The sequence below is a fragment of the Eulemur rufifrons genome, chromosome 19 (assembly GCF_041146395.1).
Source record: "Eulemur rufifrons isolate Redbay chromosome 19, OSU_ERuf_1, whole genome shotgun sequence".
In the NCBI taxonomy this organism is placed as follows: Eukaryota; Metazoa; Chordata; class Mammalia; order Primates; family Lemuridae; genus Eulemur; species Eulemur rufifrons.
The window spans coordinates 79,235,175-79,252,198 of NC_091001.1; the positions used below are offsets into that span (position 1 = coordinate 79,235,175).

The 17,024-nt window shown below is 40.9% G+C and overlaps 1 protein-coding gene and 1 pseudogene across 1 annotated transcript; one reads left to right on the forward strand and one right to left on the reverse strand.

Annotated features, from left to right (window-relative positions):
* Nucleotides 1-2,264: 2,264 nt before the first annotated feature.
* EPCAM (epithelial cell adhesion molecule) lies at nt 2,265-16,461 on the reverse strand. The gene is made up of 9 exons (XM_069494527.1): nt 16,209-16,461; nt 13,444-13,551; nt 12,920-13,160; nt 12,212-12,277; nt 10,743-10,806; nt 9,924-10,025; nt 6,795-6,995; nt 4,222-4,266; nt 2,265-2,670 (listed from the first exon to the last, which is right to left on the reverse strand). The coding sequence occupies exons 1-9, from the start codon at nt 16,282-16,284 to the stop codon at nt 2,629-2,631; spliced, it is 945 nt and encodes a 314-aa protein (XP_069350628.1). The 5' UTR covers nt 16,285-16,461; the 3' UTR covers nt 2,265-2,628.
* LOC138400070 (alpha-endosulfine pseudogene) lies at nt 7,766-8,187 on the forward strand (annotated as a pseudogene).
* Nucleotides 16,462-17,024: the final 563 nt, after the last annotated feature.

Below are 17,024 nucleotides of genomic sequence, written 5' to 3' on the forward strand. Positions count from 1 at the left end.
TTTCAGCTGTGCAGGGGTGGGTGCCCCAAACCCCTCATGGTTCAAGGGTCAACTGTACTCAACTCTGCTGTTGTAGTGCAAAACAGCCACACCCAATACATAAATGAATGATTGTAGCTGTGCTCCAATAAAACTTTATGGACACTGAAATGTACATTTCATATAATTTTCATATATAAAATACTCTTGATTTTTTCAACCATTTAAAAATGCAAAAACCATCACTGACCCCTGGACTGTATAAAAACAGGTAGCAGGCCAGCCTGATGATCATAAGTTTGATGATTCCTACCCTAGAGAGATTTCCAGCAAGTTCCACAACTCAAATTTTCAAAAAGTTCTGCCACTGCGGCACCACAGCAACCTCTCTGCTATTCAATGAGTCCCAGTTTCTTCTCCCACAAGGTCTGGATCTCAGCCCAGTATAGGGGCTGGGGGGAATGGAGAGGGTCTCTTCTTCAGTTGCTGTCTCAGCCCTAGGGGTAAGCGGCTGCTTCTTATGTCTACTTTTCCTATAGTCTTTATAGTTCTTCTTACTTTTTCTAGCTGTATTAATTTCTATCATTACATAATAAATTGCCACAAATTTAGCATCTTAAAACATCTATTATGTCAGTTTCCATGAGTCAGAAGTCTAGGCATAGGCTAACTGGGTCTTTTGTCCAGGGTCTCAAGACTGCAGTGAAGGTGTTGGCCCGGGCTACCGTCTCATCAGGGGCTCAGGGGCCTTTTCCACGCTCACTAGTTACTGGCAAAATTCAGTTCCTGTGGTTGTGGAACTGAGGCCCTCAGTTCTTAGAGTCTACCTGCTGCTCCCTGACACATGGCCCTCCCCACAACATGGCAGTTTTCTCCAAAGCTAACGGGAGAGCACCTCTATTTCTGCTTCTTATCTCTTTTAGACGCTCTTAAAAGGTTCACCTGATTAGGTTAGGCCCACCCAGACTAATCGCCCTTTTAATTCAAAATAACTGATTAGGGATCTTAATTATATCTGCAAAATCCCTTCACCTGTGCCATATAATGTAACTTTTATCTTGTTACAGATTAAAATGGCCCATCACGTTCACAGGTCCTGCCACACTCAAGGGGTGGAGGGCAAGTGACTTATATAGGGGATGTACATCAGCGGTAAATCTTGGGGGCCATCACAGAATTCTGCCCAGCACAGAAGGAATACAAATCACAGGTATTTAATAAATGCTTAAATCTAGCTTTCATATTTTCTTTACTGTTATCCTTTTCATAGTTTTACTAAGTCCTGTCAAGGACTTACTAAAAGCAAAATATTTCAGGATATTTCAACTTCATGGTAACTTTTTTTTGGAGATGGGGTCTCACAGTCACCAAGCTAGAGTGCAGTGGTGTGTTCATAGCTCACTGCAGCCTCCAACTCCTGGACTCAAGCAATCCTCCTGCCTCAGCCTCCCAAGTAGCTGGGGCTACAGGCATGTGTCACCAAAGCTGGCTAATTTTTAAGTTTTTTATAGAGATGGGTGTCTGGCTGTGTTGCTCAGGCTAGTCTCAAACTCCTGGTCTAAAGTGATTCTCCCATCTCAGCTTCCCAGTGTCAGGATTATAGGTATGAGCCACTGTACCTGCCCCGTAGTAACTTTTCTAGGTAACTAAAAATAAAATGTATTTGTATCATAATTGTTCATTATGTAAGACACTAAAAATGCTGTATTAAACAGTTTTAACTAAAGCAACCACAGACTTCATGGTTTCTAACACTCCTCAGTAATTAACTCTGCTTCAAGGTATAAGTGTTGTATCAAAATGCCAATTTTTGTCTAAAACAGAATCTTAGATTCACACAGAATAAAATTGATTTTTCTGTACAGAAGTTCCATATTATAGATTATATACCATATATATATGTTATGTGTATGTATATGTTATGTTATGTATATATAAAATATATATATTTTAGAGACCGGGTTTCCCTCTGTTACCCATGCTGGAGTGCAGTGGCATGATCATAGTTCACTGCAGCCTCAAACTCCTGGGCTCAAGCAATCCTCCTGCCTTAGCCTCCCCAGTTGCTTGGACTACAGGCAGGAGCCACTGTACCCGGCCTACATTTTATATCAAATATACATGTTTATAAGTACTCATGGAAAACTCTCATTTATAGTTGGCATTCAAAGCATTTTAACCTATTATGTGTATGCCATGAAATCTGAAATTTCACTCAATATGATTCAAAGTTATAAAATTCAGTTTTAAATGTTTTATTTCAAAGTTCATAAAAAAAGTTTATATGTACAAGACTCAAATAGAAAGGCAGCTTTCAATCACAAATGAGACAGTAGTCATTTAAACTCTACTGTGGAAGCATATCTAATGCATACTCTTCAATGTTATGCATAAATAATTTTAACTATGGAGTCCAAGTTCTGGGTTTTCTATTACATCTGCATATATAAGACACTTGTGGTCAAATTTTAAGATTGGTAAAGTCAATTTTATGCTGCTTATATTCTGAGTACAGACTTCACTATTGCAAATATATGATGTTAACTAACAAAACAGTAATCCTCCAAGATCTTCCCTTTGTCCCATGTTCACACATTTGTAATCTGAGTCTGTTTGCTAATTTCCCTTCTTGTAATCTTCAAATGACAGTTATGAATTAAGTTCTCGATGCATCTCTCCCATCTCCTTTATCTGAAACAGAGAGAAAAGGCACAGGAAAAAAATTTTAAGTAATTTTCCAATTTTTTGTTTATTCTGGAAACAGTTAAAAAAAAAAACAAACATTTGGAGAGGAAAGCAAGATGATCCACATTTATAAGACTTATTTAAATAAAAAAAAAAAGACATCTATATTACAAGGAAACACAAACTGAATGTGTCCAAGCTGCTATTTAGAGATAAGATGGCCAAAATGACTACGGAAAGTAGCAAGTATGCTAGATCTTCAAAAATAGATAAGATTTTTATTAAATTTATACTATTTTTATAGCTAGGAAGAATCAGTTCATTTTCTATTACCAATCTTTCATTTTATAGGTGAGGAAATTGAAGTTCAAAAATAAGTATCCCAGATCACATAATTATAGGCAGAACTGAGAAAACAGTGATAATTACTCCTATTACTGTTGACAAACATTTTGCTATGCCAAGCATGGGACCAACACTTTATGTAGATTAATGTCAATCTTACTTTACACAGATTACATTTAATCTTTGCAACAGGTCTGTACTATTATCTTCATTTTATAGATGAGGAAATATAAAGGCTTAAAGAAGTTATATAACTTGTCCAGCTAATAAGTGGTCAAATCCAGGTCTATTGCTCTTAACCACAACACTACATTGTCATTCTGCTTGTCTGTTACAATTCAATTCAGAGACAGTCCCCTAAACCTATGGTCACCAAACCAGGTAAACCAGATGGTTACTATGGATTGGGAAGAAAATGCTAGAATTTTCTGGTTCTATTAGATTTTTTCAATATTCTTTTACATTTCTATTTTTGTTATTTGCTAAAATACTAGTAAGTGGTACATATAAATACACACAGATATACAAAAATTGGTGAGTATACAAAAAATGTTATTGATAGGGTTCAAGGACAAGTGTGTTCCAATCTAATTCCAAGAGACTAAGCACACTAAAAATCTGACACTTTGATTTCACACTAGTATAGGTGACTAGTTAGTATGCAACAGATTTATTATGACAAATTAAGTTCATTTAAAATTATTATTTCACTGGCATAGAGACAATATATCAGATCATTAGTAACACTGAGTTTCCCTAATGTGAACTCACTGGAGTATGCCTCTAAAACAGTGGTCCCCAACCTTTTCGGCACCAGGGACCAGTTTCATGGAAGACAATTTTTCCATGGACTACAGAGGGGAGGGCTCTGTGGCCCAGTCCCTAACATACCACGGACCAGTACCAGTCTGAGGCCTGGGGGTTGGAGACCACAGCTCTAAAATTTTCCACTAAATGTTAACACATTGTAAAATAAAAATCATACGTTTTCCGTTATACTCTTCTGTGAAGCAGAATTCAATATTAGGTGGTCTGCCATGGAACTCATGCAAGAAAGTTTAGGTAAGAGTGCATTCTAAGACTGTCCTTAAGACCCCACGGTACAAACAGACTCCAGCATAATTGAGTTCCATCAGAGTCTAGGAAAGTACGGTGATTATTAGGAGTAAGAGATTCAACAAAGCCTTTTTATTAATTAAGTAATCCATTTACCTCAGCCTTCTGATACTTTGCCATTCTCTTCTTTCTGGAAATAACCTAAATGGAAGAAAAATGATTACTATTTTTAGGACTGATACTCAAAAAAGTTGGTCAAAATTGACATATATGCTATTTTTCTTTTGAGACAGAGTCTCACTCTGTTGCCCTGGGTAGAGTGCAGTGGCGTCATCGTACCTCACTGCAACCTCAAACTCGTGGGCTGAAGCAGTCCTACTGCCTCAGTCTCTCAGAGTGCTGGGATTACAGGCATGAGCCACCAAACCCAGTCAACATATATGCTTTTAATGGACACAATTCCTAAACATACTTAATTTAAAAATCCATAAACATTTAGTAAAATTTTAATTTAAGAAACAATGAGGCCAGGCGCGGTGGCTCACGCCTGTAATCCTAGCACTCTGGGAGGCCGAGGCAGGTGGATCACTCAAGGTCAGGAGTTCAAGACCAGCCTGAGCAAGAGCGAGACCCCGTCTCTACTAAAAATAGAAAGAAATTACATGGACAACTAAAATATATATAGAAAAAATTAGCCAGGCATGGTGGCGCGTGCCTGTAGTCCCAGCTACTTGGGAGGCTGAGGCAGTAGGATCGCTTGAGCCCAGCAGTTTGAGGTTGCTGTGAGCTAGGCTGACGCCACGGCACTCACTCTAGCCCGGGCAACAAAGTGAGACTCTGTCTCAAAAAAAAAAAAAAAAAAAAGAAACAATGAACTAAAACAATGAATAATCTTTAATGAAATTTAAGTTTGGTGTGCATTCTTCTACATCTTCTTCCATACTAATAGAAACATACATAAACACATGCATATAAGTTTGATGGTCTAAAAGTGGGATCATGTAATATCATTTCTCTCTTTACAGAGCCTGTATCAACATCATAGGAACTATTCCAAAACCAAAGATATAGATTGAACTCATTTGCATTATCATATCATAGATATATCACAGTGTACTCTCCCACTGATACATACTCAGGTTTTTTCCCAGATTCACCCTCACAAGCAAAACTGCATAATCATGAATGTGCTTTTTTTGTACTTGTGCTTTCATTTCTACAGGACAATTAGATTTCTAAGATTAATCTTTCATGTTTATTTGCCATCTGAAATTCCTCTTTTATAAATCATCTATCTATACCTGTTGTAATTCTTACTTTAGGTTTCCTCATCAATTTGTAAGAATTCTTTGTATATTATAGATAATATCCATTTTTGCTTTAGACATCATGAATATTTTTCCCCAGTCTATCATTGATATTTTTTACTTTCTAGTATCTTTGTCATATAAAATGTTTAAATTTAGGCCAGGCGTGGTGGCTCACGCCTGTAATCCTAGCACTCTGGGAGGCCGAGGCGGGAGGATTGCTCAAGGTCAGGACTTTAAGACCCGTATGAGCAAGAGCGAGACCCTGTCTCTACAAAAAATAGAAAGAAATTATCTGGCCAACTAAAATATATATAGAAAAAATTAGCCGGGCATGGTGGCACATGCCTGTAGTCCCAGCTACATGGGAGGCTGAGGCAGTAGGATCACTTCAGCCCAGGAGTTTGAGGTTGCTGTGAGCTAGGCTGACGCCACGGCACTCACTCTAGCCTGGGCAACAAAGCGAGACTCTGCCTAAAAAAAAAAAAAGAAAAAAGAAGAAAAAAAAAGATGTTTAATTTTAATGAAGTCAAATACATATGTCTTTTTCTTCACGGATCTCTTGCCTTCCATGAATTCCCTTGTCACAAGGCCATACAAACATTTCGTAATTTTCCTTGAGACTTGTTTTATTTTTTTACATTTTAAACTACAATCCATCTGGAATTTGTGTTGAACAGAGGCGCACTGCCCAACTCTTTTCACACTGCTGTGTTCTCGACATGCCATTCACATGCAGTCGGGTAATATGGCCAGCCCTGGTAGGATGAGATAGGAATTCCACTTTTGTTTTCTTCCAGATGCATAAACAAGTATGGTAATTCCACTGAACTGAAAATGTAAGTTCCCACATACCCTCAAATCTCTTTCTGAATTCTTTTGTGTTGTTAAGATTTCCTAATGCTGAATTATCCTTACATTCCTAAAATAAACCCTGCTTCTTCAGATGATACATTCTTCTGTGGAAACATTGATGAATTCAATTTGCTAATCTTTACTTAGAATTGTTGCTTCATATTTATCAGTTTTAACTCTTTTCTATGCTAACTTTAATTTTGTGCTCTGTTGTTCCATCTTATTGAGTGGTTTGGGAGTTCAGATGTTTTGAATTAATCCCAGCAGGCGTGTTGACCTGTTTGCAGTTAGAACTGAAGGACATTTGCTGCTTGTTGGCAACATAGCTGGCCTGTGAAGTGCTCAGCTGCAACCTTTTTTGGGTTGGTATCCATTTGTGATTCATAAAATGGATGTTTTGTAAAAAGGGACCAGGAATGCAATAGAATAATTCACTACAGAGAATTATAAAAAATGAAGATTTTCTTTCATTAAAATGTTTAGAACCTGGATGTAACTTTTTCATATCATTAACCTTTTCTTCAAAGAATACACCCTTCAATGAAATTTGACTTGTTCTGTACTCACCAGCACAACAACTCCAGCAATAATTGCTATTGTCACAACCACAATGACAGCAATAACACCAGCTTTTAGACCTTGCATTGAAAATTCTGGTGGTTTTTCATCAACATAGTAAATTAAAGTTTGACCAGGATCCAGCTCCAGTTGTTCCCCATTTACTCTCAAGTCCATTTGCTTAGAATGGAACAAGGATTCACCTTTAAGCTATATTGAAAAGGAGAAAAGCATTTAAAAATGTTTAAGAAAGCCAACTATGGCTACATATAATTACACACCAATTGTATGCCATAAAAACTGCTGCCAAGAATCTTTATGGTTATAGTGATAACAATCTGCTCCATTGAAACTTTGAAAAAACGGTTTATTATAGGAAACTTTCAAACACACACAAAAGCAGAAAGAGTAATACAATGAACCTATCACCCACACTCAACAATATCCCCCCATGCACAATCTTACTTCATCTATTCTTATTTCTAGCCCCCAACCCCGGCCCAGACTATTTTGAAGTTCGTCTCATATTTTATCAGAAAATACTTCACTATGATATGTTAAAGTTTAACAAAATTTTTATTATTTTGCTCTACATATTCAGAGAAACTTCTCTAGTAACCAACTGTAGAAATGATCCTTGAAAATATAAATATTTCTTTAAAATATTTAAGGAAAATATTTTAATCACATCAGTTACATGGTATTTTTTTGTACACAGACTCGTGCACAAAATATATTTGTAAATCGTAACAGTGGAGGATGTTTGCACAAACTAAGTAACTACTAAGGAGATAATAAGTAAGAATTATAGGCCATTTTGACTGAGCAACCCTAGTGACAGGAGCCGAGCCGAAGCAGCAGCGCAGGTTGTTCTTGTTTCCCCTCCCTCTTCCCTTCTCTGGCTGACTTCCCGGGGCCTCTACACCCCAGTCCTACAGTGGAGTGGAGTCCTACACTCCACTCCACAGTCCCGGTCCGCCATGTCCCAGAAACAAGACAAAGAGAACCCTGCGGAGGAGACCAGCGAGGAGAAACAGCAAAAATACTTTGACTCAGGAGACTACAACATGGCCAAAGCCAAGATGAAGAATGAGTACCTGCCAAGTACAGGACCAGACAAGACCCTGGTGACTGCTGATGACATCCCTACCCTACAGGATCTGCCCAGAGAAAGTCCTCGCTCATCACCAGCAAGCTTGCGGGTGGCCAAGTTGAGACGCTGCCCCCCTGGGTCCTGTGCTGGCTCCTGCCTCTCCCTGCTTTTGCAGCCAAGGGTCAGGAGGTGGCTCAGCACCGGCTGGAGAGGAAGAAGCCCCTGCACGTTGGTGTCCCAGCGCATGGAACCCCTTGGGCTGAGCACCAAGACCTTGAACCTTTTTTATTTTACCTTTTTTCCAAATAACTGTTGGGAGAAATCTCAATGAAATCCTGGGGGTGGGGTTGAGAGGGTGGGGAGGGAGATTTGGGAGAATATGAATTAGAGCTTGGAGTTGATAAAAACATTGCTAACTATCCTCCTCCTTGACCATGTGACTGCTGTAGGGTAGGTGTGAGGGGGAGGAAGTGGAGTAGACTAAAGGTAAGCAGTTCTAGTTCAGTTCTGTGGGTAAATGCCTTTGGATATGGCTGGAGACCTCGTGCCAGACAAAAGAAACTCAGTCTACATACAACAGATTCAAACAGCTCCTCTGATTCTGTAGAGCTAGCTGAGAACCTAATGTTAATTGTTCATTTAAAAAAGTGCTGTCCTTGGCCAGGCGAGGTGGCTCACACCTGTAATCCTAGCACTCTGGGAGGCCGAGGCAGGAGGATCGCTCGAGGTCAGGAGTTCAAGACCAGCCTGAGAAAGAGCGAGACCCCGTCTCTACTAAAAAATAGAAAGAAATTAACCAGACAACTAAAAACATATAGAAAAAACTAGCTGGGCATGATGGCGCATGCCTGTAGTCCCAGCTACTCAGGAGGCTGAGGCAGTAGGATTGCTTGAGCCCAGGAGTTTGAGGTTGCTGTGAGCGAGGCTGACGCCAGGGCACTGTAGTCTGGGCAACAGAGTGAGACTCTGCCTCAAAAATACAAACAAACAAACAAACAAACAAACAAAAAAAGTGCTGTCCTTGAAATAGATTTGATGTGGGGAGAGGGGAGTGAGTGTGGGGGAAAGGAGCCGTGAGCATGGGGAGCCCCACGGAGCCCAGGGGACTTTTTCAGTATTTGAAATAAAAAACAAACAAAAAAGACCCACAAAAAAACCCAACCCAGAAATACAAAAAAAAAAAAAATTATAAGAAAGTGAAGATTTTCTAGGCAGAACAATTTGATAAGAGGCATAAATATACAAATAAGATAGGCACATGTAAGTGACAGGGAGGATGAAATGAACTGCAGAAGAACCACTTGGAGACATGGTTGGTCCATTAGTGCAGAAAAAGTTGAAGAAAGATCTTTTCTATTTTTTTTTTTTTTTTTTTTTGAGACAGAGTCTCACTCCATTGCTCTGACTAGTGTGCAGTGGCATTAGCCTAGCTCACAGCAACCTCAAACTCCTGGGTTCAAGTGATCCTCCTGCCTCAGCCTCCTGAGTAGCTGGGACTACAGGTGCACACCATCACGCCTGGCTAATTTTTCTATTTTTAGTAGAGATGGGGTCTTGCTCTTGCTCAGGCTGGTCTCGAACTCCTGAGCTCAAGTGATCCTCCCACCTTGGCCTCCCAGAGTGCTAGGATTATAAGCACGTGCCACTGCGCCTGGCCTGATGAAAGATCTTGAATCCATTGGGCATGATAGACAACATTATATTTCTTTTTTTTTGAGACAGAGTCTCACTCTGTTGCCCAGGCTAGAGTGCCGTGGCGTCAGCCTAGCTCACAGCAACCTCAAACTCCTGGGCTTAAGCAATCCTCCTGCCTCAGCCTCCCGTGTAGCTGGGACTACAGGAATGCACCACCATGCCCGGCTAATGTTTTCTATTTTTAGTTGTTTGGCTAATTTCTTTCTATTTTTAGTAGAGACAGGATCTCACTCTTGCTCAGGCTGGTCTCAAACTCCTGACCTCAAGAAATCCTCCCACCTCGGCCTCCCAGAGTGCTAGGAACATTACATTTCTGAATACAGGAATAAAACAAGGAAGATTATACTCACATCTTTTTCAAAATAATAAGCCACATCAGCTATGTCCACATCATTACGAGTTTTCTGAGTAGAATTTTGTATCAGATCAATAGTGATAACATTATTCTCATACTGGGGGAAAAATTAAAAAATACAAATTGGTATTAATATAATCAAAAACATATGAAAATATTCAATAATCAGAATACTCAGTATAGAATTAATGTAAAACTAAAATACTAAAGAAATGAAATCCAGGGAGGAGGAGGCGGAATAAAAAAGAAAAAAAAAAAAAATAATAATAAGAAATGAAATCCAAAATGCAGTATGCATTTACCATGTTGTTTTTAGAGAGCAAAAAGATATATTCCTTCTAAAATGACATTAATTTTAATCCAGAAAATATAAGAATAAATTCATACTGCCTCTAAAGAGTTCCATCACACTAGTCACTCATCTTTTTTTTCTTCCATACCAAAGTTGAAAGAGTTAAGAAAGGGCTAACTAGGTAAGGACTAGTTCCTCAAACCAAAGAAGATGGGGAACTAGAGTAATATCCTAAGGTACATATGTGCCAAAAGCAATCAGAGAAAGAGGTTCTTCAGGGTAAGAAGATTCACATGTCTTAGGAATACTAAGACATACTACATTTTTTTAAGGGTAAAATGGGGTTTTCTAAAGGCTATGGAAGGAGAACTACCACCACAGGAAATACGCATTAAGTACCCAGGACTTAAAACTGTTACTCAAATGCATTTAACCACTATTAAGATCACTGGCTGTCCTCTATACCAAAACCATGTTGTTCTACCAACTTTCTGCTAAAGCTCATTTATTAGAAAATCATACCAGAATGTTTGTGATGTATTTTGGATCCAGGTGATAACGAGTTGTGAGTGTCTGCTGAAGCGCACTGTAAATAATTAAAAATCTGTGTTTAAAAAAATGTTTGTACCACACAACAGTAAGAAGCACTATTTTTTAACTAAGCAGATAGCCCAAGGTCTACAGCTGTCATTAACTAAAGTTGAGATTTTTATGCCATTTTGCAATGGTCATAATAATAAATGATTCAGGCTAGAATTGTCCATTGATATAACTGCTGAGTGTCAGTTTAATTAGAAAAAGAACATTTACACAGTATCCAAGTATCTGCCCACAGATTATTTATTAACTACAAAGGGGAAAATGGTAATTTTACAATGGAAAAACTTGGTGGATACCACTTTAATCAAAGTTAACATTACTAGTAAACAGATAAACGGACATCATGCACCTTCTGATGCAAAGTACTGTGAAGGACACAAGATCACTTAAATAGTTTTCCTACCAAAAATGTATAACCTATTTTCAGTTAAGAGGAAATGTCAGGCCAGGCACAGTGGCTCACGCCTGTAATCCTAGCACTCTGGGAGGCCAAGGCAGGAGGATTGCTTGAGCTCAGGAGTTTGAGACCAGCCTGAGCAAGAGTGAGACCTCATCTTAACTAAAAATAGAAAAATTAGCTGGGCGTTATGGCATGTGTCTGTAGTCCCAGATACTTGGAAGGCTGAGGCAGGAGGATCACTTCACCTCAGGAGTTTGAGGTTGCAGTGAGCTATTATGACACCACTGCACTCTTCTCTAGACAACACACCAAGACTGTCTCAAAAACAAACAAAACAAACAAACAAAAAAAAAAAAACAAAGGAAATGTCAGACAAACCCAAATTTGAGGGACTTAATATAAAACAACTTGCCCATGCTCTTCAAAAATTCATGTCATGAAAGACAAAGAAAAGCCAAGAAACTGTTCCATATTAAAAGAGACTAAAGAGTCATGACAACTAAATGCAATACATGATCTTGGATTGGGTCCTGGATCAAAGACGAGAAACTTACTACAAGGGACAACATTGGGAAAACTGGCACAATGTAATATAACATTAAATTTCCTGAATTTGATCATTGTATAGTAGTTTATTTAAGAGAATGCCTTTTGATCTTAGGAAAAGATACACTAAAGTACTTAGGGGCAATGGGATAGGACATTTACAGTTTGCTCTCAAGTGGTTTATACATGCATAGATAGATAAAGTACACACACATATGCATCCACGCATACACATATAAAAAGAAAGTATGGCAAAATGTTAATTGGTGAATCTAAGTGAACGGTACTACAGGAATCTTTGTATTATTCTTGCAATTCTATTTCAAATAACTTTATTTTTCAGAAATATAAAAAAGCATTTAGACTTGGTTTTTCTAATGGTGTAGGATAGAAGATTTGAACACCAATTGTGCAAGAATAATATGATGCATTTAATTGCACTTACTTCCGCAAACTTTGAACATCATAAGGTTTTTCTCTTGCTTTGTGTTTTAGTTCAATGATGATCCAGCTATAAAGTAAAAAACAGTGTCAACTGACTATAACTCAAGTCTTTTATACTACTTTCCTAATAAGCTAATACTAAAATTCTCAAGTGGATTTACAGTAGAGCTAGCAGAAAAAGGATGTGGGCAGTAGGTATACCCATAATTTCTCCGCTCATACATCCTTCATAAAGAACCCATCCAGGAGGGAACACCCTTTCTAATACTGACCCCCTACTCTCTGGCTATCTGGCCACAACAGAAGTCAAGGCTGAGCTGGCCATGTTGGTTCCCTGTTCAAGTGAAAAGACAAAAAAAAGCACTGAGAAACAGAAAATTGATGGTGGAAGATGGAAATGGAGAAAGTACTGGTTTTGGTCCTGACACCTTTCCAGTTTCTAGTCCCTTCCAATAAAGTATTTTCTGCTTAAGGTAGCTTTAGTGGGTTTCTGTTCCTTTTGACTAAATAATCCCTAAGACAAGCATATCTCACTTTCAAAACACATTAAATGAGCAAATATATAAATAGATTAAATTATTCACATACATTATATCCTTTCCTATCTTTTGAATTCTAAACTATGAAATTATATTATATATTCAAAAATAAGTTTAATGAAATGAATCTGAAACACATGAAAACAAGTAACATAGGCAGTTCCACTCACTAGGTCCTCACTCGTTCGGAGCAGGTTATTTCACTGTCCTTGTCAGTTCTTCTGACCCCGGCAGTGTTCACACACCAGCATGTGGCAGTCCCGTTGCACTGCTTGGCTTTAAAGAACCCCTGCTCATCGCAGTCGGGGTCATACAGTCCGTCATTGTTCTGCAGAGCCCCTTCAGGTTTCACTCTTCTCCCAGACTTTGAGCCAGTCATTTCTGCCTTCATCACCAAACATTTGGAAGCCACTGAAAAGAAAGCTTAATGTCAAACTGAAAAATAACTGGTTTCATACTTACAGGGGAAAAAGTTTTTAAATTTAACTCCAAACTCCTAGGGCCAAAGATTATTTCAAACTTTCATATTCCCACACTTTCTTTCTGAAAATAAAAGCTTCAGATGTGAGATAATTTCGATAAAGTAACAGCAAACAGATTTGAGCCAATAAAACTCTTCCCAATTCGAGGCATGTCAATTAAAGAAGTATTAAGTCAAAATAAAGTTTAAAGGTAATAAGGATATTTTACTTACGTTTTGAGCAAATGACAGTATTTTGTGTACCAATTGAAGTACACTGGCACTGGCCATGTACGTTCAAAGAGCAGTCTGTGGACAGCTTGTAGTTTTCACAGATACATTCTAGAAAATGAAAAAAATTCACTTTAAAATGTAGATTCAATTAGCAACTGTGATATCCCAGGTGAATTATGTTCTGACAATAATATCCAACTTACAGAGACACAAAGCCTTAAGATGGTCCTGAATGTTTTACTTTCAAGCTACAATTTCAGTGCTTCCTAAGTGGCATTTGCTAAATACTTTGCATATATAGTCTAATCTGCATGCATTCCTGTTTCAATTTTTTTAAACAAGGACTCAGCCGTCCAAACATCATATCCAGCTTTGCCTTTGTGATACTTCCAGTCTCAGCTCTTTCCTTCCTCCTATCCTGCTAGAAACATCCCTGCCTATAAGTCACTTCTTCTTTTCCAAAAACAAATTAACAACTCCAATTCTAGGATCTGTGTGAATCCTTACCTTCTCTCCCTCTCCCACCTCATTTTCTTAAATAAGGGATACTTGCTTTTGGGTTTAACAGGAACATATTCAATCTCTAGACCACTTTATATCTTGGAAAAATTATACTTTCAATTGAATTTGGGGGCATCCTTGTATGTGGGTTTCCTAACTAAATCAAATCCTGGTACCTAATTTTGAAAGTGATACTAAGCAACCCATCCTGGGTATTGATGTCAGTTTAACAGTTTTATCCTTGACTTCATCCTTGACTTTTATCCTTTAACTCAAATGAAGTTAAAGTTGATTTTAACTTCAAATTGGCAAGCCCATCTAATTCCTTTTATTTGTCTAGTTAAGAGAGCGCAATCATTGAAAACAAAAACTAGCATGACAAACCAAAGAATTTTTATATGGATCCTTCATATCCCAAGTACCCGAAGTGGACTTTAATTTTTCTCAGTGTCTGTTATAATCGATATGTACCCCTTATAATCTGTCCAGCACTAAACACAATATTGGAGTCACAAAAGGAGAAAGTATGGCAGCTGTCCTCAAGGAGTTAAAATCTTATGCAGCACTATACTGTACTTGTATAAAACACATTTTTCATCCCCAAAGGATGTGAAATTTAAAACAGACCAGTCAGGTACAGACTTTCTGAGCATACGCCTATAGCAACTATTACCATTTCAAAGTAATTTAATATGAAGTACTAAGTCCCAGATTGAAGCTAGAAAAATCACAAGTTGATTAAACTGCATTATTTTCAAAGTGTAGTTGTTGAATTTAGGCCACCCAGTTGGTGAAAGTATAAAAGTCTTTAGAGAGAGCTTGTCACTTCACTTCTAGGCAACATCTTATAAATAAATCAAGAGATGGCAGCCAAGCTGTTTATTCCAGAGTAAGAAAAACTGGAGGCCAGGCACAGTGGCTCACTCCTGTAATCCTAGCACTCTGGGAGGCCAAGGCGGGAGGATGGCTTGAGGTGAGGGGTGCCAGACCCCGTCTCTACTAAAAATAGAAAAAAGTAGCTGGGCATGGTGGTGTGCGCCTGTTGTCCTAGCTACTCCCGGAGCTGAGGCAGGAGGATTGCTTGAGCCCAGGATCCACTGCACTCCAGCCTGGATCTTATATAGGAAAAAGATCAGGGCCGGGCGCGGTGGCTCACGCCTGTAATCCTAGCACTCTGGGAGGCCGAGGTGGGCGGATCGTTTGAGCTCAGGAGTTCGAGACCAGCCTGAGCAAGAGCGAGACCCCACCTCTACTAAAAATAGAAAGAAATTATATGGACAGCTAAAAAAAATATATATAGAAAAAATTAGCCGGGCATGGTGGCGCATGCCTGTAGTCCCAGCTACTCGGGAGGCTGAGACAGGAGGATCGCTTGAGCTCAGGAGTTTGAGGTTGCTGTGAGCTAGGCTGACGCCACGGCACTCACTCTAGCCTGGGCAACAGAGTGAGACTCTGTCTCAAAAAAAAAAAAAAAAAAAAAAAAAAAAAAGAGAAAAATAGGAAAAAGATCAAGATATAAAACTACATGTTTAGGTTTAAAGTAATGTTAAGAGTACGTCTAAAAGAAAAAAAAAATACACAATTATTAACTGTGGGACTCCCGAAGTGGTGGGATTACAGGTTCTTTACTCTTTACGGTTATTGTTATTTCTGCCTCCCTACAATAAACTTATAAAGCATTACTCATATGATTCTTAGAAAAGGGAAAACATCCACACGCCCTTCGGTCAAGGCCCGGGAGGCCCGTCTCCCGCGCGCAGGTGCGTAGCGGCCCTGGCCGCCTGCCCACAGCCACCTGTCCCCGCCCGAGGTCCACATCCGGGGCCCACCGCAGGCGACCCGAGTAGGGGAGGGACGGCTGGTCGCCGTCGCAGAGACTCCACCACCGGCCCCGGCTGGTCTGTAACCCCAAGTTCATCCAGCCAGAGGAGGTGGGCACGCCCTGGCTTGAGGCCTTGGTTCTGTGGCCGCGGGATCTCCAGACCAGGCCACTCCGTTCCCCGCCTGTCCCCGCCCCGGGCCACTTCCCTAGACAGGCGCACAAAGCTGAAAAGTGAGGCTGCTCCCTCCAGCCGGCGTGAGCGGGCGCCTTCCCGCCGCCGCCTCCGCGCGGAGGGCCTAGCCGGGGCTCAGCCCGCGCCAACGGTCTCCAGGCGGGAAAGCACAGCCTCCTGGTCCCCTCCTCACTACCCCCACCTCGGGCGTCGAGGACTGCCACCCCGCCCAGCCCAACTCCACCACTGCGCTCCAAGTCCACACCTCACCTTGCTGAGCCGCAACCACTGTCACCGTCGCCGCCGCGAGCAGGAGCCCGAACGCAAGGACCTGGGGGGGTGCCATGCCGCGCGCGCCGAGAAGAGGGGCGTGGGGCGGCCCCGGGACTCGCGGGAGGACGCGTGGAGGGAGTGCGGCGCGGGGAGCCGCGGGCCGGCAGGGCGGCTCGAGGCCAGAGGCGTGCGAGTTGGCGTCGGGAGGGCTGAGGCGCGGCGGTTCCCGTACCCGGCTTAAGATGCGAGCTCTCCGGGGGACGGCGCGCTCTGGGTGCGCGGCAGGGCGGAGCACAGACCTGCCCGACCTGGCAGCCCCGCCTCTCGGCCACCACTCGGGGCTGCTCACCTCTGCGGGCCAGAGCTCCGCGATGAGTCACCGCCCGGGGGCGGGGGGCGGGGTAGGCTCCCCTCCCCTCCCCCCCTCCCCTCCCCCAGCTCGGCCGTTGGGGCGCAGCCACCTCCCCAGGTGTGCGCCCGCGCTCCGCCCCGTGTCGCCCCAGGTGCTTCCTCTCTGTGGCGGCCGCAGGTACCCTTGTGGCCTCGGAGATGTTTTAATAGTACTCTACTGAGACTTTACACTGAAGAGCCGTACTCTCTAAGCCTTGAAGAATGGGGCCTGGGGAAAAGGGTGCGGGGACTGAAGAAGAACAGGGAAGCTAAAGTGCAATACAAAGAGAAGCGGAGAGCCGCCCGAAGCACCTTAAAACAAACGACCTTTGAGCTTTACTTGACAGTCTAATTGTACTCTTTTGAAACTAGGGAAAAAAAAAAAAAAGAAGAAAGAAGAAATCTCCCTAGCTCTTCGAGAAT